The 27,500-nt window shown below is 41.6% G+C and overlaps 1 protein-coding gene across 1 annotated transcript in view; it reads right to left on the reverse strand.

The window, feature by feature from the left end:
- Positions 1-27,500, reverse strand: part of LOC145404710 (multiple PDZ domain protein-like) — a 1,044,659-nt gene that overhangs the window by 635,256 nt on the left and 381,903 nt on the right. The window contains exon 11 of the mRNA XM_080276264.1: positions 25,649-25,837. Within this exon, the coding sequence (XP_080132390.1) occupies positions 25,649-25,837 (189 nt within the window). The remainder of the gene's footprint in view (positions 1-25,648; positions 25,838-27,500) is intronic.

Raw genomic sequence — 27,500 nt, forward strand, 5'->3', positions numbered from 1 at the left:
ATCCCCTCTTTTCCGCACCCTTTTGCTTGTCCCCCTACCCACTCACCCCTCTCCATCCCCCATTCCCCCCACCCACCCAGGACAGATACCCCCCCCACTCCACAATATTGGCCTATCACTCCCACTCCCTCACCCTTCAACACACACCCTCCCCCCCAAAAAAAAATATATATATCACGTGAAAATTGCACTTCACCGCTGAGGAGTGAGAGTGAAAAACTGATATTCACATGGAGAGTTTAATTTGCAGCTCTGGGTGCGTTGGATATTACCAGCCACGGACACCTGATACTACGGACACCTGATATTACGGACACCTGATATTACGGGCACCTGATATTACGGACACCTGATATTACGGAAACCTGATATTACGGACACCTGATATTACGGGCACCTGATATTACGGACACCTGATATTACGGACACCTGATACTACAGACACCTGATATTACGGACACCTGATATTACGGACACCTGATATTAGACATCTGATGCTACGGACACCTGATGATACGGACACCTGATATTACGGACACCTGGGAATCGGGGACATGTTTACCAGCATCTCAATCAAGCAGATGCATAGTAAATAAAATCTACATGAGGCAACAAGGAAAAAAAAAAGGCAAACTGCATCTCACCTACGATCACACACACACACACACACACACACACACACACACACACACACACACACACACATATAGTGGAAATAAACCGCACCAAGGCACAAAATATCATCCACAGGCCAAGTTGTTCCCGCTCTCCAGTACGCATTACCCCTCCCCCCCAAAAAAAAAATGATGCACACTTCAAGGGGGACCTCTCGTGGCCAAAGGATTAAAAAAAAAAATCACCATTTTTGTATCTGTCTGTATATGCAGAGAGAGAGAGAGAGAGAGAGAGAGAGAGAGAGAGAGAGAGAGAGAGAGAGAGAGAGAGAGTTGGAAGAAGGGAAGGAGTAATGGAGAGAAGGATGCAAGGGGAGGAGGGAGGGAGAGATGGATGGAAGGGAAGGAGGGAGGGTGAGATGGATGGAAGGAAGGGATGGAAGGAGAGAGACAGATGTAAAGGAAGGAGGGAGGTAGAAATGGAAGGAAAGGAGAGAGAGAGAGAGAGAGAGAGAGAGAGAGAGAGAGAAAGAGAGAGAGAGAGAGAGATGGAAGGGAAGGTCGAAGGGAGAAATGGAAGGAAAAGACGGAGGGAGAGATGTGGAAGGAAAGGAGGAAGGAAGAGAAATGGAGGGAAGGGAAGATGATGAATTAAGAACAGCCTTGAGGGACCTCGTTATTCAACCCGGATCAACCCTGGGATTAGGCGTCTTGGAAGAAAAAGAACAAGAAATAAGGTAGACATATGGCCGCTTTCTCACGGGTTAAGACTCCCCCAAGCTCCTCTGCCTTACCGCTGAAGTCTGTATATCTTTGTAACTCGTGTGTGTTACTTTAATACCAATGGTGTATCCCTAAATAAGTTAAGTGAGAATGAGGGATGATAGTGGAGAGCTTTCGGTAAATAAAAAGGCATTATGACAGGACTGTCTCTGTGTAAAAAGGAAGGAGGGAAGGAAGGGAACAAAGAGTTAAAGAAAGAAAAAAAAAATGGAAGGAAGGAGGGAAGGAAAAAAAGAGGGAGAGGAGGAAGGAAAGAAGGAAAAAGAAAGAAAGAAAAAGTGTAAGACAGAGAAAGAAAGAAAAGAAAGTAAGGACGAACGGGAAGGAAGGGCGAAAGAAAGAAAAAGAAAGAAGAATGAAAAAGAAGAAGTGAAAGAAGGAAGGAAGGAAGGACGGAAAAAGAAATATGGATCTATAACCAATTAATCCTCAGTTCTAACTTACGAATAAAAATCGTGGAGACTAAATAAATCCCTAGAGAGTAAACTTAGAAGTGTTAATGGACTGGAAAGGATCATGTTAAAGAATAAAAAAAAGTTTCTTAGATGATGGATGACGCAAAAAAAAAAAAAAAAAAAATCACAACCACAATACATGATCCAGGATAAATGTAGGCAGGTCATGTAAACTGAACAAAATATATTAAGATAGACGGCTAAGGTAACTCAGTGGCTGTCCTGAGATGGAGTGAGAGGAAGAGGCAGACTGAAGACAAGGCGGAGAGGTTAAATATGAAGGCACTAGGAATGGATGGAACAGGTTAACAGCCAATTATAGGTCAGAGTGGAGAAAGATGGGCAAGGCCTTTGTCTTGTGGTGGACCGTCTCCGGCTGATGATGATGATGATGATGATGATGATGACAAGGAGGAGGAGGAGGACGAGGATTACGATGACAATGATGATGATGATGATGGTGATGATGAGATATAGTTTGCATAAGTAAAAGACATAGATTCATGAGGCAACGATCCAGACATCCCGCTTCTCTCTCTCACCTGTATTACGTCACACACACACACACACACACACACACACACACACACACACACACACACACACACACACACACACACACACCTCCCTGTCAGTGCGTGCGTTGCTATGCCCACACACACGAACGAAAAAACATACGAGCTGGAGGTAAAAATGAAAATTGGAGAGTAATGTAGTGACGTGAGCTGTCTTGCTGTTGGCCTGGATTATGACTGTGTGGAGTTATATCTATTTCTGTGTGTGTGTGTGTGTGTGTGTGTGTGTGTGTGTGTGTGTGTGTGTGTGTGTGTGTGTGTGTGTGTGTGTGTGTGTGTGTGTGTGTGTGTGTGTGTGTGTGTTCTAGCCACCTCTCGATCTCGTCCCACATTTCACTACACCCCCCTATCATAAGCTTATCATTTATTTAGTCAACTCAACCACTTCAAAACGGCAATTTTTTTATATTCTATTCCAGCTTATTAAACCTCCCTCGCAGTGAAGGGGTTAATGAAAGCAAGCTCTAATTTCACTACATAAAAACTACAGTGAAAGGAAGTCATTTCAGCTGAATTTATAATCTCTCCCATTTCTGATTAAGAGAGCTAGTTCTACGGTCACTCACATCTCAGGTAATTTATTTCTCACCTGTCATAACCTTTCCTGTTCCTCCTATTCAGCTCATCCATTTATTCAGCTCATTCATTATTAAGAGATCCAATTCTAAGATCATTCATATTAATCTCAGCTCCTCAGTTCACTCATACCTCTTCTCTTAGCTCATCCTTAACCCTACTGAATAATTTCCAACTCATGCCTATCCCTATTCATTCATTTCTCAGCTCACTCATCCCCAGTTTACTCATTGCTCAAGCCTTCAATTACTTAGTGTGGGATTTACCTAAGCCATCCACTCGTCGACTGAAGTTTTCCTCAACTCATTCCATCCCGAGTTTAGCCACTACTCATTTCATCCAGTCTTGCTCATTCTTTAACTCACCGATACTTGTTGACTCTCTCTCTCTCTCTCTCTCTCTCTAATACCCTGATTTCTTCACATATACACGATTCCTCACGCCCCGCACACACTCACTCACTTCCACGCTAACAAGCTGGCTCGCTCACTCTCTCTAACGAGCATCCTCTCTCACTAATCATTGTTACGATTGATCAGACTGTCAGGCTCACTCTCAGATAGACTCACTCTCTCTTTCTCTCTCTCTCTCTCTCATCAGTGTTACAATTGATCAGGCAGTCATGCTCACTCAGATGAAGATTCTCCACCCCCCCTCACACACACACACACACACACACACACACACACACACACAAACTCCTTCGTCTTGCCCAATTAATCACGGAATATCGCTTCATTAACCTGACTTCATACCTGTAAAGGGACTAATGAGTACTATTATTCATGATTCCCTTAAACACCGTAACTATTTATTTACTGCTTTATTTAATGCTTTATTTATTTATTGCCCTCAAGACGATTTTATTCAACTTTCAATTGGTGGAATTTGATACAGTCTTCCTTAAATCCTTTATGATCCTATATTTCCAGAGAGAGAGAGAGAGAATGACGACGACGAAAATCCACTCACCTGTGCCTCCTCCTCTACCACAGTCACGGTCAAAAATTCTTTTCCACGACAAATGTCTCCAATTATTCACCCCTTCCTTCCGAGAATGTCATTTTAGAATTTTATCCCTGCTATCTGTTTACAATTTTACCCAGAGTTGGAAAGACCCCCCCACCCCTCTCCCTCTCTCTCTCTCTCTCTCTCTCTCTCTCTCTCTCTCTCACACACACACACACACACTCATCCACAAACTCAATCATCTTGTTCACAGACGCGGATCAGACTCACCAAATTAAGAGAGAGAGAGAGAGAGAGAGAGGGGGGGAGAGAGAGAGAGAGAGAGAGAGGGGGAGAGAGAGAGAGAGAGAATAGCAGCAACACCTTTTTCTGGTGAATGGTGTGGGGATTGACATCAAAGGGGCCTAGTGCTCTGACTCTCGCTACAATATATAAAACTGATATATTGGATTACGATGCTGGGTGGGTGGCTACATAAATAAATAAATAAATAAACAGACAGATGGATAGATAGATAGATAGATAGATAGACACGTGCGGGTGCTGACGGGTTCACTCAAGTAATGACCAGGTTCAAGGCTGACGGGCCAATTAGTCCCTGATTTTGTGTTGTGACAGCCAGCTCTCTCTCTCTCTCTCTCTCTCTCTCTCTCTCTCTCTCTCTCCTTACCCACTCCAACCATCCTAATATCTTTCTTTCACTCCTTATTTCTTTCCTCTAACCCGCCTTCCTCATATTCCTTCAACTTCTTCCTTTCTCTCCTTCATTACTTCCCTTCCGTCCAAATTCCCCGCCTTCATCCACTCCTCCACTCCAGATTCTCCCGCCAAAACACACACTCTCCACTCCTAGTTTCCTTTAGCTGCTTCTTTCTCCCTAAACTTTCTTCCTTTCTAAATTGCATTCCATTTCCCTCTCTCCCATCTCCTCCCCTCTTCTTTTCCCTCCCACTCCTCGCACTACTTTCCTCCAACCCTCCACAACTTTATTTTCTTCTCAATTCCACTCTCTCCACTCCACCTCTCTCTCTATCCACTTTCTTTCACTCTAAATCTCATTACTTTTTCCTCCCTCCGATTTCCTCCACTCCCATTTTTCCTTACGGCCTTCTCTTCTTCCATTTTCTTTCATTCCTTTTCTTATTTCTCTCTCCTCCTTCTCACTCCCTCGACTTTTGCCCTCTCGCCCCTTTTCCTTCCTCCAGTTTCTTCTAATCCCATTCCTCTCTCTTCCTCCTCCTTCTCACTGCCTCCACTCCCTTTCCCATTCACTCCTCTCTCCCTCCACTTTTTTTCCACTCCTTATCCCTCTTCCCCGCCTCGCCATCTCCTGCGGCCTTCATTAGCGAACCTTCTGGCTGGCTTTAATGTCGACCCTCGTTCACTCCTCAATCGGCGGGACCAGAGCACATAAAAAGTAAATATGAAGGCGGTGAGAGCGGCGGCCTCCGTCTCCTTCCTCCTGGACGCACCTGCCCCCTCCAGCTCCTTCCTCCTGGACGCACCAACGCATCAGGCTGAGCACATGGCAAACGCGGCGAGAAAAAGATGGAAAGGTGGGATTTGGGACTCAAGCTGGGCCCTTTTCACCTGACACACAACAATTTTTAACTTACGCAATACAGTGTTGGGCTTAAGACAATTTTCATTTTACGCAAGGAGCAACTGCAGAAAAAAGATTGAAAGGTGGGATTTAGGATTCAAGCTTGACAGTTTTTGACTTATGCAGCTCATTTTTCAACTTCAGCAAAACACAAACTTCGTAAGAAAATGTGGAAATTTTGGGTTTTGAGTTTACACAGAGCAATTTTCGATTTACTGTATTTTCTTTAGTTTTCGAAATACAGAAGACAATACCAATATTTAGCAAGATAGGAGTGTGGGTGAAAATTTTTTGACTTATGCAAGGTACCTTTCAGTTATCGAAAAACACAATAAAAAATATAGCAAGAAAGGGAGGACTAATTATACAAGCCAGTTTTCAATTTTTGGTGCGTTTTCAAATTTCGGAAAACACAAGCAACATACAGCAACAGAAGTGGAAAGGATGGATTTTTTTTTTTTTGAAAGAGAGAGAAAAAAAAGGGATATTCGACTCGGGCAAGACGCAAATGCAATGCCACACAAAAGCCAGAGTTTTGGACTAACGCAAAATACAAAATGCAGCAAGAAGGGCCGAAAAGTGGGATTCTACACTCGAGCAAAACACGAACGTACAGTATCATGAAATGGGAGAAAACAGAATGAAGTGAGGTAAAATCGGTACACCTCTCACGGGCAGGACAAGAGCAAATTGAAACTTTTTTTTTTTTTTTCGACTTAGAATACCCCACGTCAAAATAGCTGTTCCAATATACATATGTGAATTATGGTAAACGACGCACATCTAAAATAACGACGAGATATTTTTTTGAAGGGCGAGAAAACGTCAGGTTACTTAATTCAGCGATGAAATGGCCGTGTTACAAAAATCTGAAAATACATATATGGTAACAACTCATCCTTTATTATCCCGATGAGCGTAGGGTCCGAGGCTAGGCTACTGTATTTCAAATAATTTAAGCCGTGGGAGACCAACATCACTGGCAAATTTTACATGACGGAGAAAGGGCCACATTATGATTTTGAAACGGGGGGTAACTGCACGCCCTCTTCTGACCCACTACCTCTACCAATCGTGCCACTGACAAACACACACACACACACACACACACACACACACACAATAAAGCAATGATAAATAATAAGACCAATTGTGGGTTTGTTCGATGAATTAAGTGCCGAAGTGGGACCTTTTATCGTGGTGGCACAGATATAACGAGGCGGCTGAACTGTGTGGTGATACAAGCGTCCCTCAAATTTCTTCCCTATCCCCCAAATAATGGCTGGTGGACTGTAGGACAAATTAACCCCGCCTTTCACTGGGTTCACGTGTCAGATGAACCTAGGAAAACAACATCAACAGTAACAACAACAGCAATACCACCACCAACAACAACAACAATAGCACGTACGAGTAATTCAATGTACATGACAGCTATACATCACGAACATTTTAATTCCTCGCTGACAAATTTCCCAGGCAAAACTAGTGGCTAAAATCTTGATAACAAAGGCAAATAAAACTGAAACATATATTGGCTGAAATTGAGTACACCTGGCCGTAAAAAGTGAACACCATCAGCCATCACTGTGAGCATAAACCAGGTGAAAGAGCAGGGTGATTCGCCTGGCACGTTTTAGTAATTCCATCTCTCGTCTGTTCATGAATTTCTCTACCTTATTTCACTTTCCATCTACCCTGATTTTCATTTTCATCCCTGTACTCGGCCCTCCCTCTTCCCAGCCACTCCACTAAGCTTCATTCTCATCCCATTCCTCATCAACCTCACTTCCCATCCACTTTTGATCATCATTCTCACCCCATTCCTCATCTATCCCTCTTCCCATCCACTCTGATCCTCATTCTCATCCCTCTCCTTCACCATCCTACTATTCATCTACTCTAAACTTCATTCTCATCTCATTCCTCATTCATTTCACTTTCCATCCACTCTAACCTTCATACTCACTCCCTTCCTCACCTATCCCTGTTTCCATCCACTCTATAAACATCTATAAGTAAATCTAATCCTGAATTTTTCTCACTCATCCCACTTTCCATCCACTTTAAGTTCCACATCCATAAGAATTCCTGAATTTATCCCATCTCACTTTCACCCATTCCAAGCTTCATACCCACATCTGTCCCTGAATTCATCTATCCTACCCTAAAAAGCTCATCCCCCACCCCATCCTTCCCCTCGACCCTCCTTTCCCCTCTCACTGCCCCTCCTTTCCCCTCCCTCCTCACTCTCCACCCCTCCCTCCAACTCCACTTCTCATCCACTCACACCCTTGTCTATCCTGAATTCATTTTTTCCTACCCTAAACAGCTCATCCCCCACCCCATTCTTCCCCTCGCCCCTTCCCCCACTTCCCCTCCCCTCCACCTTTTCTCCCCTCACCACTACTCTTACCACAATTAAAACCCGCCTATAAAAACCCGCGTAACTATTTTATACAAGCGAGTGTGTTTATGACGTCTCTGCCATGTTTTTTTCCCTCCATTATTTACTCTGTTTTATTCCAGTTTTTTCAGAACTTAATTTTTGGAAGTACTTTTTATGGAAGGATGCGCTTCAGTTTATTTTTTTTTACCCCCAACCTCTCTCTCTCTCTCTCTCTCTCTCTCTCTCTCTCTCTCTCACACACACACACACACACACACACACACACACAATTTCGTGGTGACTCTCCTTACTGAGACGGCCTAACTTCTCTTCATTACTGCTACCGACGGGCGATGCTACTCTACATAATTAGGCTTCTCGTACTGAATGGGCTAATGGACGCTGGATTAAACCCCTTCCCCTCGAAAACTTAATCTGAATAAACCCGTCATAAGATCTCAAATATAAAACACAAAAGACGTTCTCGGGGGGAAAGGGTTCAGGCTTTTTTTTTTCTTCCTTTTTTTTTATCCCTTGGGGCACGGTTGGTTTGTTGTTCCAGGGAGACAGCTTCCAGACGACGGATTCCCCTTCCAGTCCGTCACCATGGCAACAGTTCCAGTACCAAATTAGACAGCCTTAAAGTTACCGCGTCCAGGCTGACAGGTTTCCAGTCCGACCTATTTCCAGGTGACAATTACCGCTTCCAGTTACACAGATTTCCAGACAGTATCCGCATTCAGCTTTCCAGGCAACATTTTCCAGTTCCAGGTACAATTCTTTCCACTTCCAGCTATGACACTTTCCCACTCCAGCTGTGACACTTTCCGCTTCCAGGTAAACAGTTTTCCAGGAGACAGTTCAGCTTCCAGTTCTTCCAGGCGGCTGTTTCCGCTTCCACTCAGTTTCCATGGCGACGGTTGGGTTGTTAGGTGCGCCAGGTGAAGAAGCCATTTACTCCAGGACTTTGTGTGTGTGTGTGTGTGTGTGTGTGTGTGTGTGTGTGTGTGTGTGTGTGTGTGTGTGTGTGTGTGTGTGTGTGTGTGTGTGTGTGTGTGTGTGTGTGTGTGTGTGTGTGTGTGTGTGTGAAAGAGTTAATGGCGACAGTGTATGTTTTTCTGCTTGATAATTATTCACTGAAGAAGTAGAATTTCTTAATCCCCCAGACAGCTTACACACACACACACACACACACACACACACACACACGTCCATTCCCACCCTAGATATTTCCCAGCATAATTAGACATAGCACTGACAAGGTAATTCTCGCTAAGATCTGAACATCGCTTTACAAATTCCGACAAATGTACAAGGATGATAAACAAGATGTAAATGTAAATGAATAGGCAGATGTAAAGAGAATAGATAAATGTAAAAAAAAAATGTTTAAGAATTAGTAAATGCAAATGGATAGATAAATGAAAAATGAATGGATAAATGTAAGAGGAAGAGATAGATGTAAAAAATAAATGTAAACGAAATAAAATGAAAAATGAATAGATAAATGTATGAGGAACAGACTGATGTAACAGATATAAATAGAAATATAAAAGGTACACGTAACAGCAATAATAAAAACTCCCAAGGCAACTTCCGTGACGCCCAGACGAACATGTAAACAGTTTCGAGAGACAGAAGGATTTTAACCAGATAAATCCAGGAATAAATCGCTACGGAAGAGATGTTAGGCAGCCTTCTTGACCGACGAGAACAGGGGCCCACAGACAATCGAAAACAAATCGCTCAGGAAGAGGTGTTTGGGAGGCCACGGCGAATCGAGCACGTACACAGCTAAGAATGTATCGTAACTCGTGGGAATTTTCACACTTAAAGAGACACACCTTGGTAATTCCCCGCCCGCTTCCGAGCTAAGGTAAGCATTTGTCTCCACTTAAAGGCATCGATTCCTACGCCCAGCACTTATGAGGCGGTTCAGGCGTCACTCCCAGGCTGCAAATTTCACCCTAACTATGATTTTAGCGCCACGTTTCAGAGGAGTTAGTAGGGCAGTGCGACAAGATCAGATCCTTTATAAAACCACCACCACCACCACCAACAACAACAACAACAACAACAACAATCATCATCATCATCATCAATCATCATCATCATCACCTACGTATCTCCCCATCACGCCTGCCATGATTTCAGTGCCACGATTCAGAGGGGTTGATTAGGGCAATAAAGCATGGTCAGTGCCTCAATAAAACTAAATACATATAATAACAAAGTGAAATAAAATAGCCTTAATAGGAAAAATAAAAATAAATCACCATTCGTGTACCCAAACCCACCTTCCACGAATCCCGTTCCGCGTATCAGGGACGAGAGAGAGGGGATTACAACAGGGATATTACGTAAGGGCTTTATATTAAAGTTACCCCCTACATACCTCCCTCATCCCTTTCATATATACAGTTCTACGTATCACCCCTTCTATAGAAAAAAAAAAAAAAAGGTTACCCCCTATACGTGTTAAATAGCCACTGGTGAATTTATTTAAGTTTCACGTATCAATAATTTTCAGTAATAATAAGGTGATCATGGTCTAGTTAAGGAAAGAAAAAGAAAAGTCGCCCCTCTACACACACACACACACACACACACACACACACACACACACACACAGCCATCCATAAATAAAGATCCACCCGTCACATTTACAGCTCCATTGACACACAATAAGAGCCAAATAATGATGATAAAGTTACCCCTACAGAACTATCTAATAAAGTTACAAAGGTGATTTATATATAATTTACATGGACACTTTCCTGACACTTCCCCAGACATATCCCTGACACTCCCCCAGACACTCCCCTGACACTTCCCACACGCTTCCCAAGACATTTCCCTGACACTTTCCCTGATATATCTCAAGCAGTTTCCAGACTCTTCCAAGTTACTTCCCTAACACTTCCCTTATACTCCCCAGACCCTTCCCTTACACCTCCCTGACACTTCCCAGACACTTCCCATTTCCGCCCACACAACAGCCCAACTTGGTGCCATCTGCCAGCTTAATTACAGTCACATGTGTTCGGATAAGCTCATGCAGACTACAGACACAGAGACCTTGGATACAGACGATACAGAGATACACAGACATTCCGGATACACAGGACACAGAGACGCCAGAGAGGGACAGAGACACCCCAGATACACAGGACACAGAATGCAGACGCCAGAGAGGGGGACAGAGACACCCCAGATACACAGGACACAGAATGCAGACGCCAGAGAGGGGGACACAGACACCCCGAATACACAGGACACAGACGCCAGAGAGAGACAGAGACATCCCGGACACAGACGCCAAAGTTCCAGCGACACAGATCCAGGATACAGACGACATACGCCAGAGACCAATGGAAACGTGAACCTAGTGGACTGCAGGCTGAAGGCGCCCCCCTCTACCTCATGCCATCATCATCATCACCATCATTATTATTATTACTATTTGGGGGGGAGGGGGGGGGCGGATATGGAGGGGAGGGAGAGATGTTCGTATAACCAGGCAGCTCCCCCGGCCAGTCATATCGGAGCACCACGTGAAGGCGTCCCTCTCCAACATTAATGGGGAACAGCTTACTTAAAACGAGGTGTTGTTCTCCCTTGTTTTCCTACCAGCACTGACCTTCTTACAACCTCCCTCAATTACCAAATTCCCCATTCTCCCTCAATTTCTATTCTCCATTCCATCCTTCTCTACTTTTTTCCCCACCATTTCTCCTCATCTCAATTCTACGACTACACCTCCACTCTCCTGACTTCCATTCCAGTCCTTTCCTTTACCACATTAAATTCCTCTTCTACTCCTCTCCCTTCCTCACTTAAATTTCCACTCGTAAAACAACATCAGTCCACTAACACTCCTCTTCTCATTCCCCTTAATTAAGCTCAATCATCTCCTCTGTCCCATATTCTTTTCCATCCTCCATCCACTCGTCTTCCAGTAAGTCCACTTGTACCTTTCTCCTCCACTCACTTCCTGTAACTCCACTTTCCCTGTCCACTTGCTCCCCTTCCACCTAATCAAGCTGCTAGACCTCCCTCACATGCCCTCTCTCTTTCATCCTCCATCCACTCGTCTTCCAATAATTCCACTTGTACCTTTCCTCTCCACTCGCTTCCTATAATTCCACTTGCTCTCACTGCACACTCCACTTGCCCTGTACAGTTGCTCCCACTCCACTTAATCAAACTGCTAGGCCTGCCTCACATGTGCCCTCTCTTTCATCCTCCATCCACCAGACCTCCACCCTACCTGCTACCCTATCAGCCACTCTCCAGGTATTCCCCTTTCATCTCACCTGCCACACCCTGTCAAAGCCTCAAATATCTCCAAACTTATTTTACATATTTTTTTTTTTTACTCTTTTGTTTTCCTGTTCACTTTTCATCCTTGGACATATTCAAGTCCCTTATTTTCACACTAGTAACTTTTCCTCGCCATACTTTCTATTTTACACTCTCCTTTCTTGCACATGTTCACCTTCCAAGTCTTTCATACCAATTTAACGTTCCTACTTCACCTTAATTTTCTGCTTTTTACCTTTCATCCGTGTAAATGTTCACCTGCCTCGTCTTCACACTAACTCTTCTACTTCACTCTTATTTTCTGTTTACTTTTCATCTCAGCACATGTTTACGTCCCTTATTCTCAAATCAATAAATATTTTCTGTTCTAGTCTCCTTCTCTCCTATTCATTCTTCATCCCTATCCTTGTTCATTCACACATTTCATTCTAAATACCCTCTCTCTTACCTTCATCTTCCTTCTAAGTATTTTGATTTTCTCTCTGTTTTTTTCTGGTGCTGTCAATCTCTCTCTCTCTCATTTTTATAGCAATCTGTCTAATCAAATTCCTACTAACAAGCGTCTTTGCTTTATGTTAATTACTGTCCTAAATCTAACTTACATTTTCCTTCTCCATTTTCCTTCATTAATTCTCATCTTAGCGACTTCGTTCTAATATCACCCGTCTCATCATCTCCATCCACCTACTCTTAATCATAATATCCTCACCATCTTTATAATACATATTCTGGAGTCATCTAACATTCCCAGTGCTAAATCTGTTTCTCCAAATATTCCACTTCCTCTCCACTTCACTCTAATCATTCCACACTTCCACGCACCCAATCCACTACCTGTCCCCTCTCCACATCACCTTACCACGCCTTCCCTACCTCTCTCCGTCTTCTCCCCCCTCTCTTCATCCTCCCTACATCTCATTCATTTCCTTCGTTAACAAAAAACTGAAACAAAAATGCGCCCCCTACATCTCACCATCCTTACTACATTTATTTTTTATTTTCCTCCCACTCAATCCCCTCATTACCCTCACGTCCTCCCCAACATTTTCTTCATCCTGCCTTCATCTCCACTTCCTGACCTTCCTAAGCTTCTTCATCTCCTGCTCATCTTCCCTTCCTACAAATCACATCATCTTATTTTTCATCTCTCTAACCTAACCTAACCTAACCTAACCTTTTTATACCTCTTTCCTCACATCTTCTTCTTCTCCGACTCCAAACTACCTCTTCTTCCTCCTTCATCTCCTCTCACAACCTCCTACTGCACACCCCACTGTAACTAAAATTCTCTCCCTCTCTCTCTCTCTCTCTAACATACTTTTCACCCTCCTCTACCACCCTTCCCTCCCTCCTCCCTGCCCTTCTCTCTCCTCTCCTTCATCCCTCTATCCCTATCCACTTCACACACCCCTCTCCCTCCTTCATCCATCCTTCTCCCTCCATCCACGTCCATCCTTCAGAGCACTCTCCCTCCCTTCCATACCCCCTCGCTCTTTCTCCTCCCTGCTTCTCTCGCTCAAAGGAGTACAAAGGAAAGCAAACATCAACAAACGAGCCCTCCTTCCTTCCATGTCTTCCCTACGTCTCTCTCTCTCTCTCTCTCAATGATGTTTCCGTGCCCACTCCATCCCAACCCACCCATGTCGAATTTATGGGCAAGTCCAGCATGATTTACCACGCGATTTCGGCTCGTAAAAAAAAAAAAAAAAAAAAAAAGACTGCTGACGAAGAGAAACTGGGATGAATTAGATGGGGGGGGGGCTTATTGGTGGGGGAGGGAATTATGATTATTGGGTGGGAGTGAGGTGATGGAGGGGAGTTTGTGGACGTCAGAATTATCACTGAATACGGTGCTACTATTGTGCTGCTGCTTCTGTTACTACTACTACTATTACTACTCCTATTATTATTATTATTATTATTATTATTATTATTATTAACAAAAGGTACAATATATTATTTCGTTCTGCGCAAAGTTAACACCAACAAGAGATTAAAACTGTAGCCTACTGCACTTATACACATTTCCCTTGCGCGCGCGCGCACACACACACACACACACACACACACACACACACACACACACACACACACACACACACACACAATTTCCCCTGCACAATCACACACATTTCCCCCGAACACACACACATTTCCCCTACACACACACATTTCCCCAACACACACACATTTCCCCCGAACACACACACATTTCCCCTACACACACACATTTCCCCTGCACACACACATTTCCCCTTCCAAATCACCACCACTACCGCTCACCACCACAATAAAAATCACATTCCCAAACTCTCAGACAATAAAATCCCTCCACTGCACAACACGGGGTTATAAAATGAGTCTATGGCACATCATGAGAGGCTACCCACTCCACCCTGCCTCCACTCCACTCCACACCCTCCACCCTGCCTCCACTCCACTCCACACCCTCCATCCTCTATCCACTCCACACCAAAGGGAGTATACTGGACATCCACTATCACTCCTCCATTCATAACCACACCACACTCCATTTTTCCCACCATTCCTCCACTTGCATCCACACCACACTTCACTTTTCAACAACACACCTCTCTCCTCCACTTCCACTGTCACACTCGAACACACATCAGTCTTCCACTTCGTTTTTACCACGCACCACTTTCCTACAGCTCTTCCACTCACTATCACACCACAATTCCACTCCACACCACTACTACTTACCACTGCCACTCCACATATCTACCACATACCACTCTATCACTGCACTCCACCTCACCAGACTATGCACATCCACTGCAATATTTCCACACCACTACCCATCCATTCCACATCACCTTTCCACACCACTTCCACTCACCACCACCACCACCACACACAACGAGACAATATTACAACTCTCTCTCTCTCTCTCTTTCTGACACACCATACACAGAACAAGACTATAATATGACATTCTCTCTCTCTCTCTCTCTCTCTCTCTCTCTCTCTCTCTCTCTCTCTCTCTCTCTCTCTCTCTGTGGCTAAATGAGGGATTGTGTCTAGCGTAATGGTCAGACGCTGTTTATATATCGCTCTCCCAACGTCACACTCAAACAGCTAACCCTTTCAATCCGATGGGGTCTCTCTCTCTCTCTCTCTCTCTCTCTCTCTCTCTCTCTCTCTCTCTCTCTCAATTTCCATCATTCCCAGACGATTATAGTGATCTGTGTTATAGTTATAGAAGCCAGAGTGATAATATATGATAAATAATAAGTTAAATTATCATTATTATTTACTATGAAAGGCTTGCAGTTAATTTCCTGTCCAATTTCTATTTATCAAGGTAAATAATTAATCAGAAGTTATAAGGTATTGGGAATTATCTACGTTAAAGGAAAATGCCCCAGCCCATCACCCAATGTAATTAATGTATACGCTTTGATGCACACGCACACGCACACACACACACACACACACACACACACACACACACTGCAGCAGGATGTGAAATTTTAATAGTCACAATTAAGGGCGTTTTTACACACACACACACACACACACACACACACACACACACACACACACACACACACACACACACACACACACACACACACACACACACACACACTACCACACTCAACTCGCAAAACCACACACACTATAACACACTCAACTCGCAAAACAGTCACACAAACACGCACTCCATCAAAATCCAAGATAAGCGCATTACCACACACAAATCTCCCCTCCCACCCACCCCCCAAAAAAGAAAAAACGAGAGAAAAAAAAAAAGAAAATGGGGGGATTAACACAAATTCCCCAAAATCCCTTAATCCCAGGAGCATAGACGAGACACAGCAAATCCTACAGAGACGAAGACAAAAAATGAGCACTAATCCTTCTAAAAATTGTCGCCTGTGTTCCTAGTAAATGGCAGGGTGCATAGATGGATGGATGGATAGACAGAAAGATAGACAGACGGATAGATGGATGGATAAAGACAGAAAGGAATTGATGGATGGATAGATGGGGAATGACAAAGGTATAGAGGGATGGTCGTAGAGACTGACAGAAAGGTCTAGATGGATGGATAGATGGATGGATGAATGGGATCATGGACAGATAGGTAGATAGGGGCAGCTACAGACGGGTAGGTAGATAGATAGATAGATAGACAGGGAGAAAACAAATTAACATATAAAACAATAGATATAGGGATAGATAAAGATAAAAATATGGAGATGGATAGGAAGACAGACAGACAGACAGACAGACAGGCAGAGTTAGAGACAGACAGAGAGACTGATAGAAATAGAGACGGGCAGACTGATGGATGGAGGGATAGGGTTGGTTGGGATGAGCAATGAATAGAACATTAATGGTTAAATACGTGAGACAAATGGAAGAATGGATGGATGGACGGATAGACAGGTGGATGGACAGAAAGATGGGTGAAGGAATAAGCAGAGGGATAGACATAAGAATTGACAAAGGTGAAGGATAGGCCGAAGGATGACTGAAGGAAACGAAGGATCAAGCGTAGTTGAATAAATGAATTGATAAATAGACTAACATGAAGGATGGTGAGGGGATGGTTGGATGAGTGGATGGATGGATAGCTAGGTGGATGGTTAGATGAGTGGATGTATGACTGGGAGAGTGGGTGGATGGACAGTAGGATGAATGCAAGGGTAGACAGGAAGATGGATGGAGGGATGGATGGTACGATGGATGGGTGGACGAGTTGATGGATGGAGAGTAGAATGGATGGGTGGATGAGTGGATGGATGGATACATAGATGGATGGGTGGATAACCAGATGGATGAATAGTAGAATGAATGAATGGATGAAGAACAGAAGGAGTAACACATTCAAAGAAATCAAAGAAGATAATAAGACAAAATAAAGGAGGCATAAAGACAGGATAAATGGGTATAAAATAAACGACTGAATGAATAACCCGGAAGATAAATAAATGAAAAAATGAATGAATGAGGACGAGTATATTCACATGAGGTAATTAAGTGGATAATGAGTGAATGGGTGAGTGGGTTATTTTTCACCATTACATGAGGTGAATTGGAACACTGAGCATTTTCTAGTTTTTTTATTTGCGCTCTCTCTCTCTCTCTCTCTCTCTCTCTCTCTCTCTCTCTCTCCCCACCTGGACGGCTTAATTATTGATATGGGTCGTCACACACCATATCCCTGATGAGCTTCTTCCCTATCTCCCTCCCTCCCTTCTTCCCTCCCTCTCTCTCTCCCTCCCTCAGTCCCTCAGGTATCCCTCCTTACCACTCTCATCCTTAGGTGTTTCTCTCATCCTTCCTGTTTCCTTCCCCTTCCCCTCTCCCCCCCCCTCCCTCTCTCTCTCTCTCTCTCTCTCTCTCTCCTGCGGTCCCTACTTCCGCTCTCCCTCACTTCCCTCCCTATCTCTGATCTTACCTTTAGCCGCTTCTTCACTTCCTCCCTTTCTCTACCCCCCTCCCTCCCTCCCTCCCTTCCTTGTCATGCTATGTTAACAAGTCAGAATTCACCGCATGCAGCTCCCCCTCCCTCCCTCTCTCTCTCTCTCTCTCTCTCTCTCTCTCTCTCTCTCTCTCTCTCTCTCACTCACTTCACTGTTCTCCGCTACTTTTCATATCCATTCCCCATCTCCCTCTCTCTCTCTTCTCTCTCTTCCCTCAATACTCCCCTTCCCTCCCCCTCTCATCCCCTCTCCTCTGCCATTTCCTTCCCCTCCTCCCTCCTTCCATGCCTTGCCCGACTCCCCTTTCCTCTCCTCCTCTTTCTTCCGCTGTCCTCCTCTCTCCTACTATAAAAAAAAAAATACTCTCCTTCTTAATCCCTCCCTCTCTTCCCTCCCCAGCCCTCTCCCATTTCCCCTACCCCCTCCTATCCTCCCCTCTCCGACTATTCTTTCTCTTCCTCCCCACCCCTCTCCTCCCCTCCTCTGCTACAAACCCCTCCCTAACTTCCGCATCCACTCCTCCCCCCCACCTCCCTTCCCCCGTTTGTCTTCTTCTCTCCTACTTACCCCCTCTCATCCCTCCATCGTTTCTGTTCCCTCTCCCCTCTCCCTCCCTATTATCTCCCCCCTCCCTCCCCCTTCCTATTCTCTCCCCCCTCCCTTCCCCTTCCTATTCTCTCCCCCCTCGCTCCTCCTCCCTACTCTTTCCCTTGTCCCACTCCCTCCCACTCCCAACTCTCTCCCCTCCTTAATTACCATCCACATCCTCCTCCCCTCTCCTTCCCCCACCCTCCCTCCCTCCCCCATTCTTGTTCCTCCCACTCTCACTCTATTCCCCCCACCTTATATATATATATTCCCCAAGTCTCTCTCTACCTCTTAACTCCTCCACTTTCATTTCTTCTCCACTTTCCTTCAATCTCCACTTTCCTCCAGCATCCTATCCCTCTTCCTTTTTTTTTTTTTTTAAATATCTCCCCTTCACCCAACTCTCCCCTACTTAACTACAAACCCCTCCATCCCCTCCCCTCCCTTTTCTCCCCTCCCCTCCTCTCCCTCCTTCCCCCCCTCTCCCCATTTCTATTTTCCCCTTCTCTCCAACTCTCTCTTACTTAACAACAAACTCCCCCTTCCCCTTCCCCACCCCTCTCCCTCCCTCCCCTCCTCTCCCCCCCTCCTCTCCTCTCTCCTCCCCTCCCCCGAGACGTGACCTTTACTGAGTTCAAGTTGACCTCCCCAGCCTCCCCCCGGCGCAATCACCCCGCACCCCAATCATTTACTCTACATATAAACATCACAAATATGAGAGATAAAAATAACTGCAGGCGAGAAACAAGCAGCGCAATGAAATGGCGGGGGACAAGGCGACATGGAGGCGATTTGTTTGTGGCCACCCCTTACGGGATTAAGGCGTTTGGCAAGAGACAGATAGACAGAGACACAAACCCCTCAAAATTAATAACTGGGGAAATACAAGAAAGAGCAAGGGAAAGAGGATATGAAAATGAGGAAAAAAAAGGAAATAAAGAGAATATGAAAAAATGAGAAAATATTAGAGAAAAGAGAATATGAAAAAAGAAAAAAAAAATATAGAGAATGGGAAAAAATGAGAAAAAACGAGAAAAAGAATATGAAAAAATGAGAAAATATAAAGAAAATATAATAAATACGAAAAAATATGAAAAACAATATAACATAATTATGAAGAAATTAGAAGAAATAAAAATATGAAAAATGACAATATAAAAAAAACACGAAAAATGAGATTTTAAAAAATAAGAAAAATGAGAAAAATGAAAAAATATCAGCATATGAAAAAATCAGAAAAACTGAGGAAATATAATACCGTGAAAAAAACTAGAAAACAGAGAGAAAATATGATGGAGAATATGAGAAATAAAGAGAAAATATTTGAGAATGAAAAACAAAAAATAAAGAGAATATATAAGAGAGAATATGAACAATTGAGAAAATAGTAAGAAAATTTTGAGAGAATATGAAAAAATGAGAAAACAGAGAATATATAAGAGAAGTTGAACAAAATGGAGAAAATAAAGACAAAATATAACAATAAGAAAATAGAGAAAATGAAAAAAAAAAAGCGTGATAATACAATAAAGACAACATGAAAACAAGAATAAAAAACGGAAACTCTAATAAAGAAAATATCTAAGAAATGAGAAATTAAAAATGAGAAAATAGAATATGAAAAAATAAGAGAAAAAATATATTAAAGAATATATATAAAAAAAATTGAAAACAGAATAAATATGAAAAAATAAGAAAAATAAAATACAAAATGTGAAAAAATAAGAAAATTGAAAAAAAATATATATGAAAAATGAGCAGAGAAAAAATAATAAAATGAATATGAAACAAAATTAGAAAAATTAAAAAGGGAAAATATGATAAAAGATTAATATGATATACAACACTACTAGGATTGTAAATAAGGAAAATAAAAACACCTAAGCGCTAAAAATAAAGGAGTAAAAAAAAAATGGTACAGGAAATTCATAAAGTGAAGGCAGGGAAAATAAAGCAAAATAATATATATATCTAAAAAGGAAACGTATGACAATCCCAAAGTATGCAAACACCACATTATAAAAAGGCAATATAATAATAATAATAATAATAATAATAATAATAATAATAACGAAGGAGGCAAATCATAGTGCAAGTTCAAGTGAGAAAATAAGAGATGAATAATAATGTTTCAAATAAAAAAAAAATAACTAATACATCTTTTAATTTCGTTAAAAAAAAAATATGTATACAAATTAACTGATCCTTTAATTAGAATGAAATTTTTTATTCATTGCTGAGCGAGCGAGCGAGCGAGCGAGAGATAGACAGATAGATAGATAGATAGATAGATAGATAGATAGATAGATAGAGAGAGAGAGAGAGAGAGAGAGAGAGAGAGAAATTTTATTCAGCTGTAAGAAGGTCTGAAGATGGAGGGATTATTAACAGCCTCCAGTTAACCTTGTATCATTAACCTTCTCTCATTAACCTCCTCTCACTTACCTCTTCTCATTCACTTCTTCTCATTCACCTCTTCTCACTGACCCTTTCTCATTTACCTCTTCTCACTGACCCCTTCTCATTAACCTCTTGTCATTGACCTCTTCTCACTGACCTCTTCTCATTCACCTCATACATTCACCTCTTCTCACTGACCTCTCCTCATTAACCTCCTCTCATTTACCTCACTATTAACCTCTTTCATCAACCTCTAGTTCTACCAGAGGGCTTTTCATCATCGGGTTGAAGAGGATAAAAATAAACACGCTGACTCATTTACCACACACCTTCGAGTCCCGGCCATTACTTATGCTACTTAAGGCGCCTTTGAGATTCCTTTAAGTAATAGCGACGTAAAGGAGAATAAACAAGGACGCGGACCAATTAAAAGACGCTCGCTTGACTGGCTACCTTCTTCTTCCTCTTCCTCTTCCTCTTCCTCCTCTTCTTCAACTACACGCTACTAAAAACACAAAAATTTCGAAGGCAACGGAAAAAAAAGAACTGCCAGGAAAAGGGCAAAAAAAAAAAAAAAAAAAAAAAAGGAGATTAGAAAACTATATTATCCCCCTCCCCTCACCCCCCCCAAAAAAAAAAGGCAGGAAAGATATATGAAAAAAAATTGGGACACAGAATTTTTGTCTATACCGAAACATCGGACTTAAAATTAATCACCATTATCAATCATCATCGTTATCATCAATTACCATCATCATCAACATCATCATCATCACCATCATCATCCTCATTATCAATCATTCTCATTCTCATCATCATCATCATCATCATCATCAATGCGTGAGAGAAGTCGTAAACAAAGAACCATTTGGAGTATTAAAAAAAAAAAAAAAAAAAAAAAAAAAACAAACACTGAGTCGGATACTGAAAATAAAGTAACATGTGAGATGGAGGGGTGAGAGGGAGGGGGAGACCGAGGATGAGATAGAGGGAGGGGGAGACCGAGGATGAGATGGAGGGATGGAGTGGATGGGTATAGGAGTGATAGAGGTATGAGTTGGGGGGAGGGCAGCGAAATAGCAGGGGACAGGGCAACATGGAGGCGATCTGTTTGTGGCCACCTCTTACGGGATTAAGGCGCCTGGCTATAGATTCATAGATAGATACATGGACAGACAGATGGATAGACCGGTAGATAGAAAATGTCGCAGATTAAAGTGCTCGCAAACCAAAGAATAAAGATAAAATACAGTAACACACACACACACACACACACACACACACACAATCAATCAATCAATTACGCTGATTAAAACAAGCAACAAAGAGATAGTGGCCGCAAACACAGAGGCAGACGGAGTAAAACAGCGTGGAAAATAAAGGAGACTGGGAAACAATGAAATCAAAACAAATAAAACAGCATGGAAAATAAAGGACAATAAAACCATGAAATAAAGAGTAAAAACACATACATTAATAAAACACGCAGATGCAAAGTAAAACACAAATAACACACAGTAAAGCAAGGAAGGCCAGAGAAAAACACAAATTAAAAGCACAATAAAACAGAATAAAGCAAGTAAACAGAGAGACAGACGGAGAAAAAAGTGAAAAGGCACATTAATAAAACACAATAAAGCGAGGAGAGATGGAGACAGGGAAAAAAAAATAACGTTAAAATAAACACTAATAAAGCAGAATAAAGCGACCAAACACAGAGACAGAGAAAAATAAACACATTAATAAAGCTGAATAAAGCAGAGAGAGAGGGAGAAAAAAAAACAAAAATAAAAACATTAATAAAACAATAAAAGCGAGCAGAAAGGCAGACGGAGAAAAATCAACAAAAATAACGTTAAAAAAAAACACTAATAAAGCAGAATAAGGCAATCAAAGAGAGAGAGAGAGAGAGAGAGAGTAAAAACAGCAAACCATCACATCTTAAAACTGCTCACAAATGCGGACCAAGATCCTCTCGATTTATCTTTCCCCAGACTCGAACATGTGAGTTTGCAAGAAATTTACTCCTCTCTCTCTCTCTCTCTCTCTCTCTCTCTCTCTCTCTCTCTCTCTCTCTCTCTCATATTCAACTTTTCTCTAAATTTGTCTCTCGCATTTTCAGACCTTTCGAAACATCTTCCTCTCTCTCTCTCTCTCTCTCTCATCCAACTTTTCTCAACTTCTCTCATCATGTACACGACTCTCCAAATACACTTATTCTCTCTCTCTCTCGCGGTTGTTGACCAAAGCGTTCCCCCTTGCTCCAAGGCTGAGGAGTTGCGTGCGTGTGTTTGAGTTTGTGAGTGTCGTGGTGAACCCGATGGTGTGTGTGTGTGTGTGTGTGTGTGTGTGTGTGTGTGTGTGTGTGTGTGTGTGTGTGTGTGTGTGTGTGTGTGTGTGTGTACAAAAAGATGCAGTCTCCAGATATAACGAAAGAATTATGAAATATGCTTAAATATACTGATATATACCCCATAATAGCGTCATTAAAAGAAAAATCGTATAAATAAAGATAAATGTGAATAAAGGAAGTGAATAAAGAGCGTATGGTCACGGGTTCGATTCTGGCTGGTGGAGGAGACAGCTGGCGTTATTAAAATATTCTAAACCTCTTCAGTTCGTTTTTTTTTTTAAACCCTCAGACGCGTATACTTAAAGAACATATCTGTGTAAAAATAATAACGATACTACTACTACTACTGCCACCACCACCACCACCAATAATAATAATAATAATAATAATAATAATAATAATAATATAATAATAATAATAATATAATAATAATAATAATAATAATAATATAATAATAATAATAATAATAGTAATAATGATCCATCCATCCGTCATCCAATCCTACGTTGCCCCATGAGAAGTGTAGGAACCCGGGGATAGGAAAGTTGGTCCTGACATTTACGAAGAAAGTAAATAAATAAATAAATACTAATAATAATAGTAGTAGTAGTAGTAGTAGCAGTAGTAGTAGTAGTAGTAGTGTAGTAGTAGTAGTAGTAGTAGTAGTAATAGTAATAATAGCACCACCACCATCACCAATCCTCATCCCTCTCGCTATGAAGGAGGCAAAGGATCAAGCCGGATGGATGTCAAGTCGGCAACAGGCTGGCGTGAAAAAGAAGCCTACACACAGACAAACGGGAAAAAAAAAAAAAAAAAACGAAAAAAAAAATCAGAGGGAAAAAATGAAAAAATCAGAGGGAAAAACTGGAGAAAAATAGATCAGACACAGAGACAGAAGGAACGAAAAAAGATTAGACAGGAAAACATGGAGAAAAAATAATCACAGAAAAAATGAAAAAAAAGATCAGACACGAAAAAACTGGAAAGAAACTAATCGGACAGAAAAAAAAAAAACTGATCACTGAAAAAAGAAAAAAAAAAACAAAGAAAGAGGCCAAACACACAAAAAAGAAAAAATAACAAAAAAAAAGAAACATCCAACAAAAAACAAAGAAAATGGCCCAACAAACACAGAAAAACGAAAAAAAAAAAAATTAAAAAAAAAGATCAAACAGAAAAAAAGGTAAACTAAAGAAACAGATCAAACACAAAAAAGTACATCATAAAAAAAAAAAAAAATCACATGGAGAAAAAATGAAAAACAGAAATAAAATGAGGAAAAAAAGGATGAACTAGACAGACACACAAAGGATATGAAAAAAAAAAAGGAAAAAGGAAAAAAAATACTGGGGTACTAGAGAGACAGAGAGAGAGAGAGAGACCCAATCTATAATGGGAGAAAATGAAGAAAATTTTCTCTATATCGTACTCCAGGGTCAACTTGGCAGGTTAGGAAAAAAAATAAAATAAAAACATATCTTCTACTCATTGGTGCTGGACAAATAATAAAAAAAAAAAAGAGAGAAAGAAAAACGATAATTATTTTTACTTATGGGTCACTGGACAGCTTAAAAAAAAAAAAAATCTGGCTATCACCGCTGTCTGGGGATGTTTGAAAAAAAAAGAAAAAAAAAAGTGTCTATATAGCGTCCTCAAAGGTAACTGGGAAAAAAAAAAGGAGAGAAAAAAAAACATGGAATTATTTTGAACTTAAGGGTCCCAAGGCGAGCAGAAAAAATCGAAAAAAAAAAAATCTATTTCTCTTTAATTTTACAAACGGGTGCTCTTGCCGGACGGGGAAAAATGAGAAAGAAAAAACGATAACTATTTTGTACTTATAGAACCCTGGGCGAGTTGAAGGAAAAAGGAAAACGAAAAAAAAAAAAAAATTAGTACTCAAGAGGTCAATGGCATGGCTGAAAAAAAAAAAGTATACCCACGAAAAGAGGAAAAAAATATAATTATCTCATTTTTCCTCACGGGTGCCAGGGCGCGTTGCAGGAAATGGGAAACACGGAAAAAACCTACTCTATTGGGAAAAAAAAGAAAAACGAAAAATAAATCAAATCTCTCTTAACTATGTATACTCACAGGTGCCTGGGAGTGTCGGAAAAAAGAAAAACGAAAAAAAAAAAATCGTGTTGGAATAAAGGGAAAAACGAAAAATCCTACTGGAAAAGAAGGGAAAACACAAAAAAATCCTGTTGGAAAAAAAGGAAAAACCAAAAAATAATCATTTGGAAATAAGGGAAAAACGAAAAAAAAATCCTGTTGAAAAAAAGGAAAAACGAAAAAAAAATCCTGTTGGAGAAAAAGAAAAAACGAAAAAAAAATCCTGTTTGGAAAAAAAGGAAAAACGAAAAAATCCTGTTGGAAAAAAGGGAAAAACGAAAAAAAAAATCACGTTGGAAAAAAGGAAAAACGAAAAAAAAAACGTGTTAGAAGAAAGGGAAAAACGAAAAAAATCCTGTTGGAAGGAAGGGGAAAAACGATAAAAAATCCTGTTGGAAAAAAAGGGGGGAAAAACGAAAAAACATCAAAGTCTCTCCAATTCTACTCACAGGTGCTCTTGGCGGATTTGGCGTGGTTGGCGTGGTCTTGAGCTCCGAATTCGCGATGGCCTGTTGAAGCTGCTCGTATTTCGGTCCCCTCAGGTAGCGAGCCAGCCGCAGCCGCACCACCTGGCCCGTCCCTCGCAACACCTCCACTGCCGCGTGATTGCTTAGCCCCGATAAACTGCGGCCGTCCACCTGTTGATTAAACGTGAGACAGATGAGATAAAGATTACTATCATTATTAGTTATTATTAGCTATTACTGTTACTATTATTATTATTATTATTATTATTATTATTATTACTACTACTACTACTACTACTACTACTATTACTACTATTTTAAGCCTGACACACTGAAACATTGAAAGATAATCATCACCATCATCATCCTTTTTCTTGTTACCAATAACTGAGAGAATTATCAAAACTGACCTGTGTGTGTGTGTGTGTGTGTGTGTGTGTGTGTGTGTGTGTGTGTGTGTGTGTGTGTGTGTGTGTGTGTGTGTGTGTGTGTGTGTGTGTGTGTGTGTGCAACAGATGAGTAGGTAGTAATGAGACAGTTGTGACAGGTGAGAGGCTGAGATACGTGAGAGGATGACGGACGGAAAAGTATGAGGTATGAGGAAGGGAAAGTATAAAGTATGAGGGAGGGAGTATGAGGTATGAGGGAGGGAGTATGAGGTATGAGAGAGTATGAGGTATGAGGGAAAGTATGATGTATGAAGGAGGGAAAGTATGAGGTATAAGTAAGGGAGGAAAAGTATGAGGTATGAGGGAGGGAGTATGAGGTAGGCTATGTGGGAGGAGTATGAGGTATGAGGAAGGGAGTATGAGTTAAAAGTGTGCTTGAAACAGACGAAACAACACAAACTTGTCTTCCACACAAGTTACTCTCTTCCCTCACCACATCACTTTCCTCCCTCCCATTCTCCCTCCATTATCATTTTCCTCCATCTTTCCTCTTCATTCCCTTTTCTTCCTCCTCTTAACACCACTCATTCTTTCCTTCCTCTTCTTCCTCCCCCTCACACTTCATTACCCCACTTCCTCCCCACCTCCCTCTTTTATCATCTTCCTTTCCCACTTCATTCCTTTTCTTCCTCAAAACACTTTACCTCATTTCCACCGTTCTCATCTCCCTTATTTATCATTACCTTCCCATTTCCTTGTCTCTCCATTTCTTTCTCTTCCTCATACCACACACCTCTACTTTCCTCCTCTTCCTTATTTATCGCCATCTTCCCTCTCCCAGTCTTTCCTTTTCATTTTCCTTCTTCCACAACATTTTCTCTTTTTTTCTCCTTTCCTATATTTTTGGTTTCATCCTCTTCCAAAAACACACTTCTCAATTTCCTTCCCTGCTCTCTCTCCCACATTTATCACCATCTCCTCTTTACTTTTCATTTTTTTCTTCCCATTCTTTACACCCATCTTTCCATCTTCTTTTTTCCCTCACCCTCATCCCTCTTCTCTCTCTCTCTCTCTAAAGATCTTTCATACGCATCACTTATTCACCTCCTTTTTTTTCAATATTTTTAATCTTTCGTCTCTCTCTCCTTTAAAAAGCACCCTTCCTTCCTTCCTTCCTTTTTTCTTTCATTTCTTCCTTCCTTCCTTCTTTCTTTCATTCTTTCGTTTCTTCCTTCCTTCCTTCTTTCGTTTCTTCCTTCCTTCCTTCCTGCCCATCAATCCTGCCAATTTTTTTCAAGTCCATCTTTTCTCTGTTCTCTAAAGACATTATGCAATTTTTCCCCCTCCATTTCTTCTTCAATTTGTCCTCTCTCTTTCTCACTAGCTCTTGCTCTCTTCTAATTACTCCATACGTCATTCTCTCTCTCTCTCTCTCATAACCAGCT

Source organism: Coenobita brevimanus, chromosome 7 (genome assembly GCF_032717465.1).
Source record: "Coenobita brevimanus isolate Jiangsu-jjx chromosome 7, ASM3271746v2, whole genome shotgun sequence".
Classification (NCBI taxonomy): domain Eukaryota; kingdom Metazoa; phylum Arthropoda; class Malacostraca; order Decapoda; family Coenobitidae; genus Coenobita; species Coenobita brevimanus.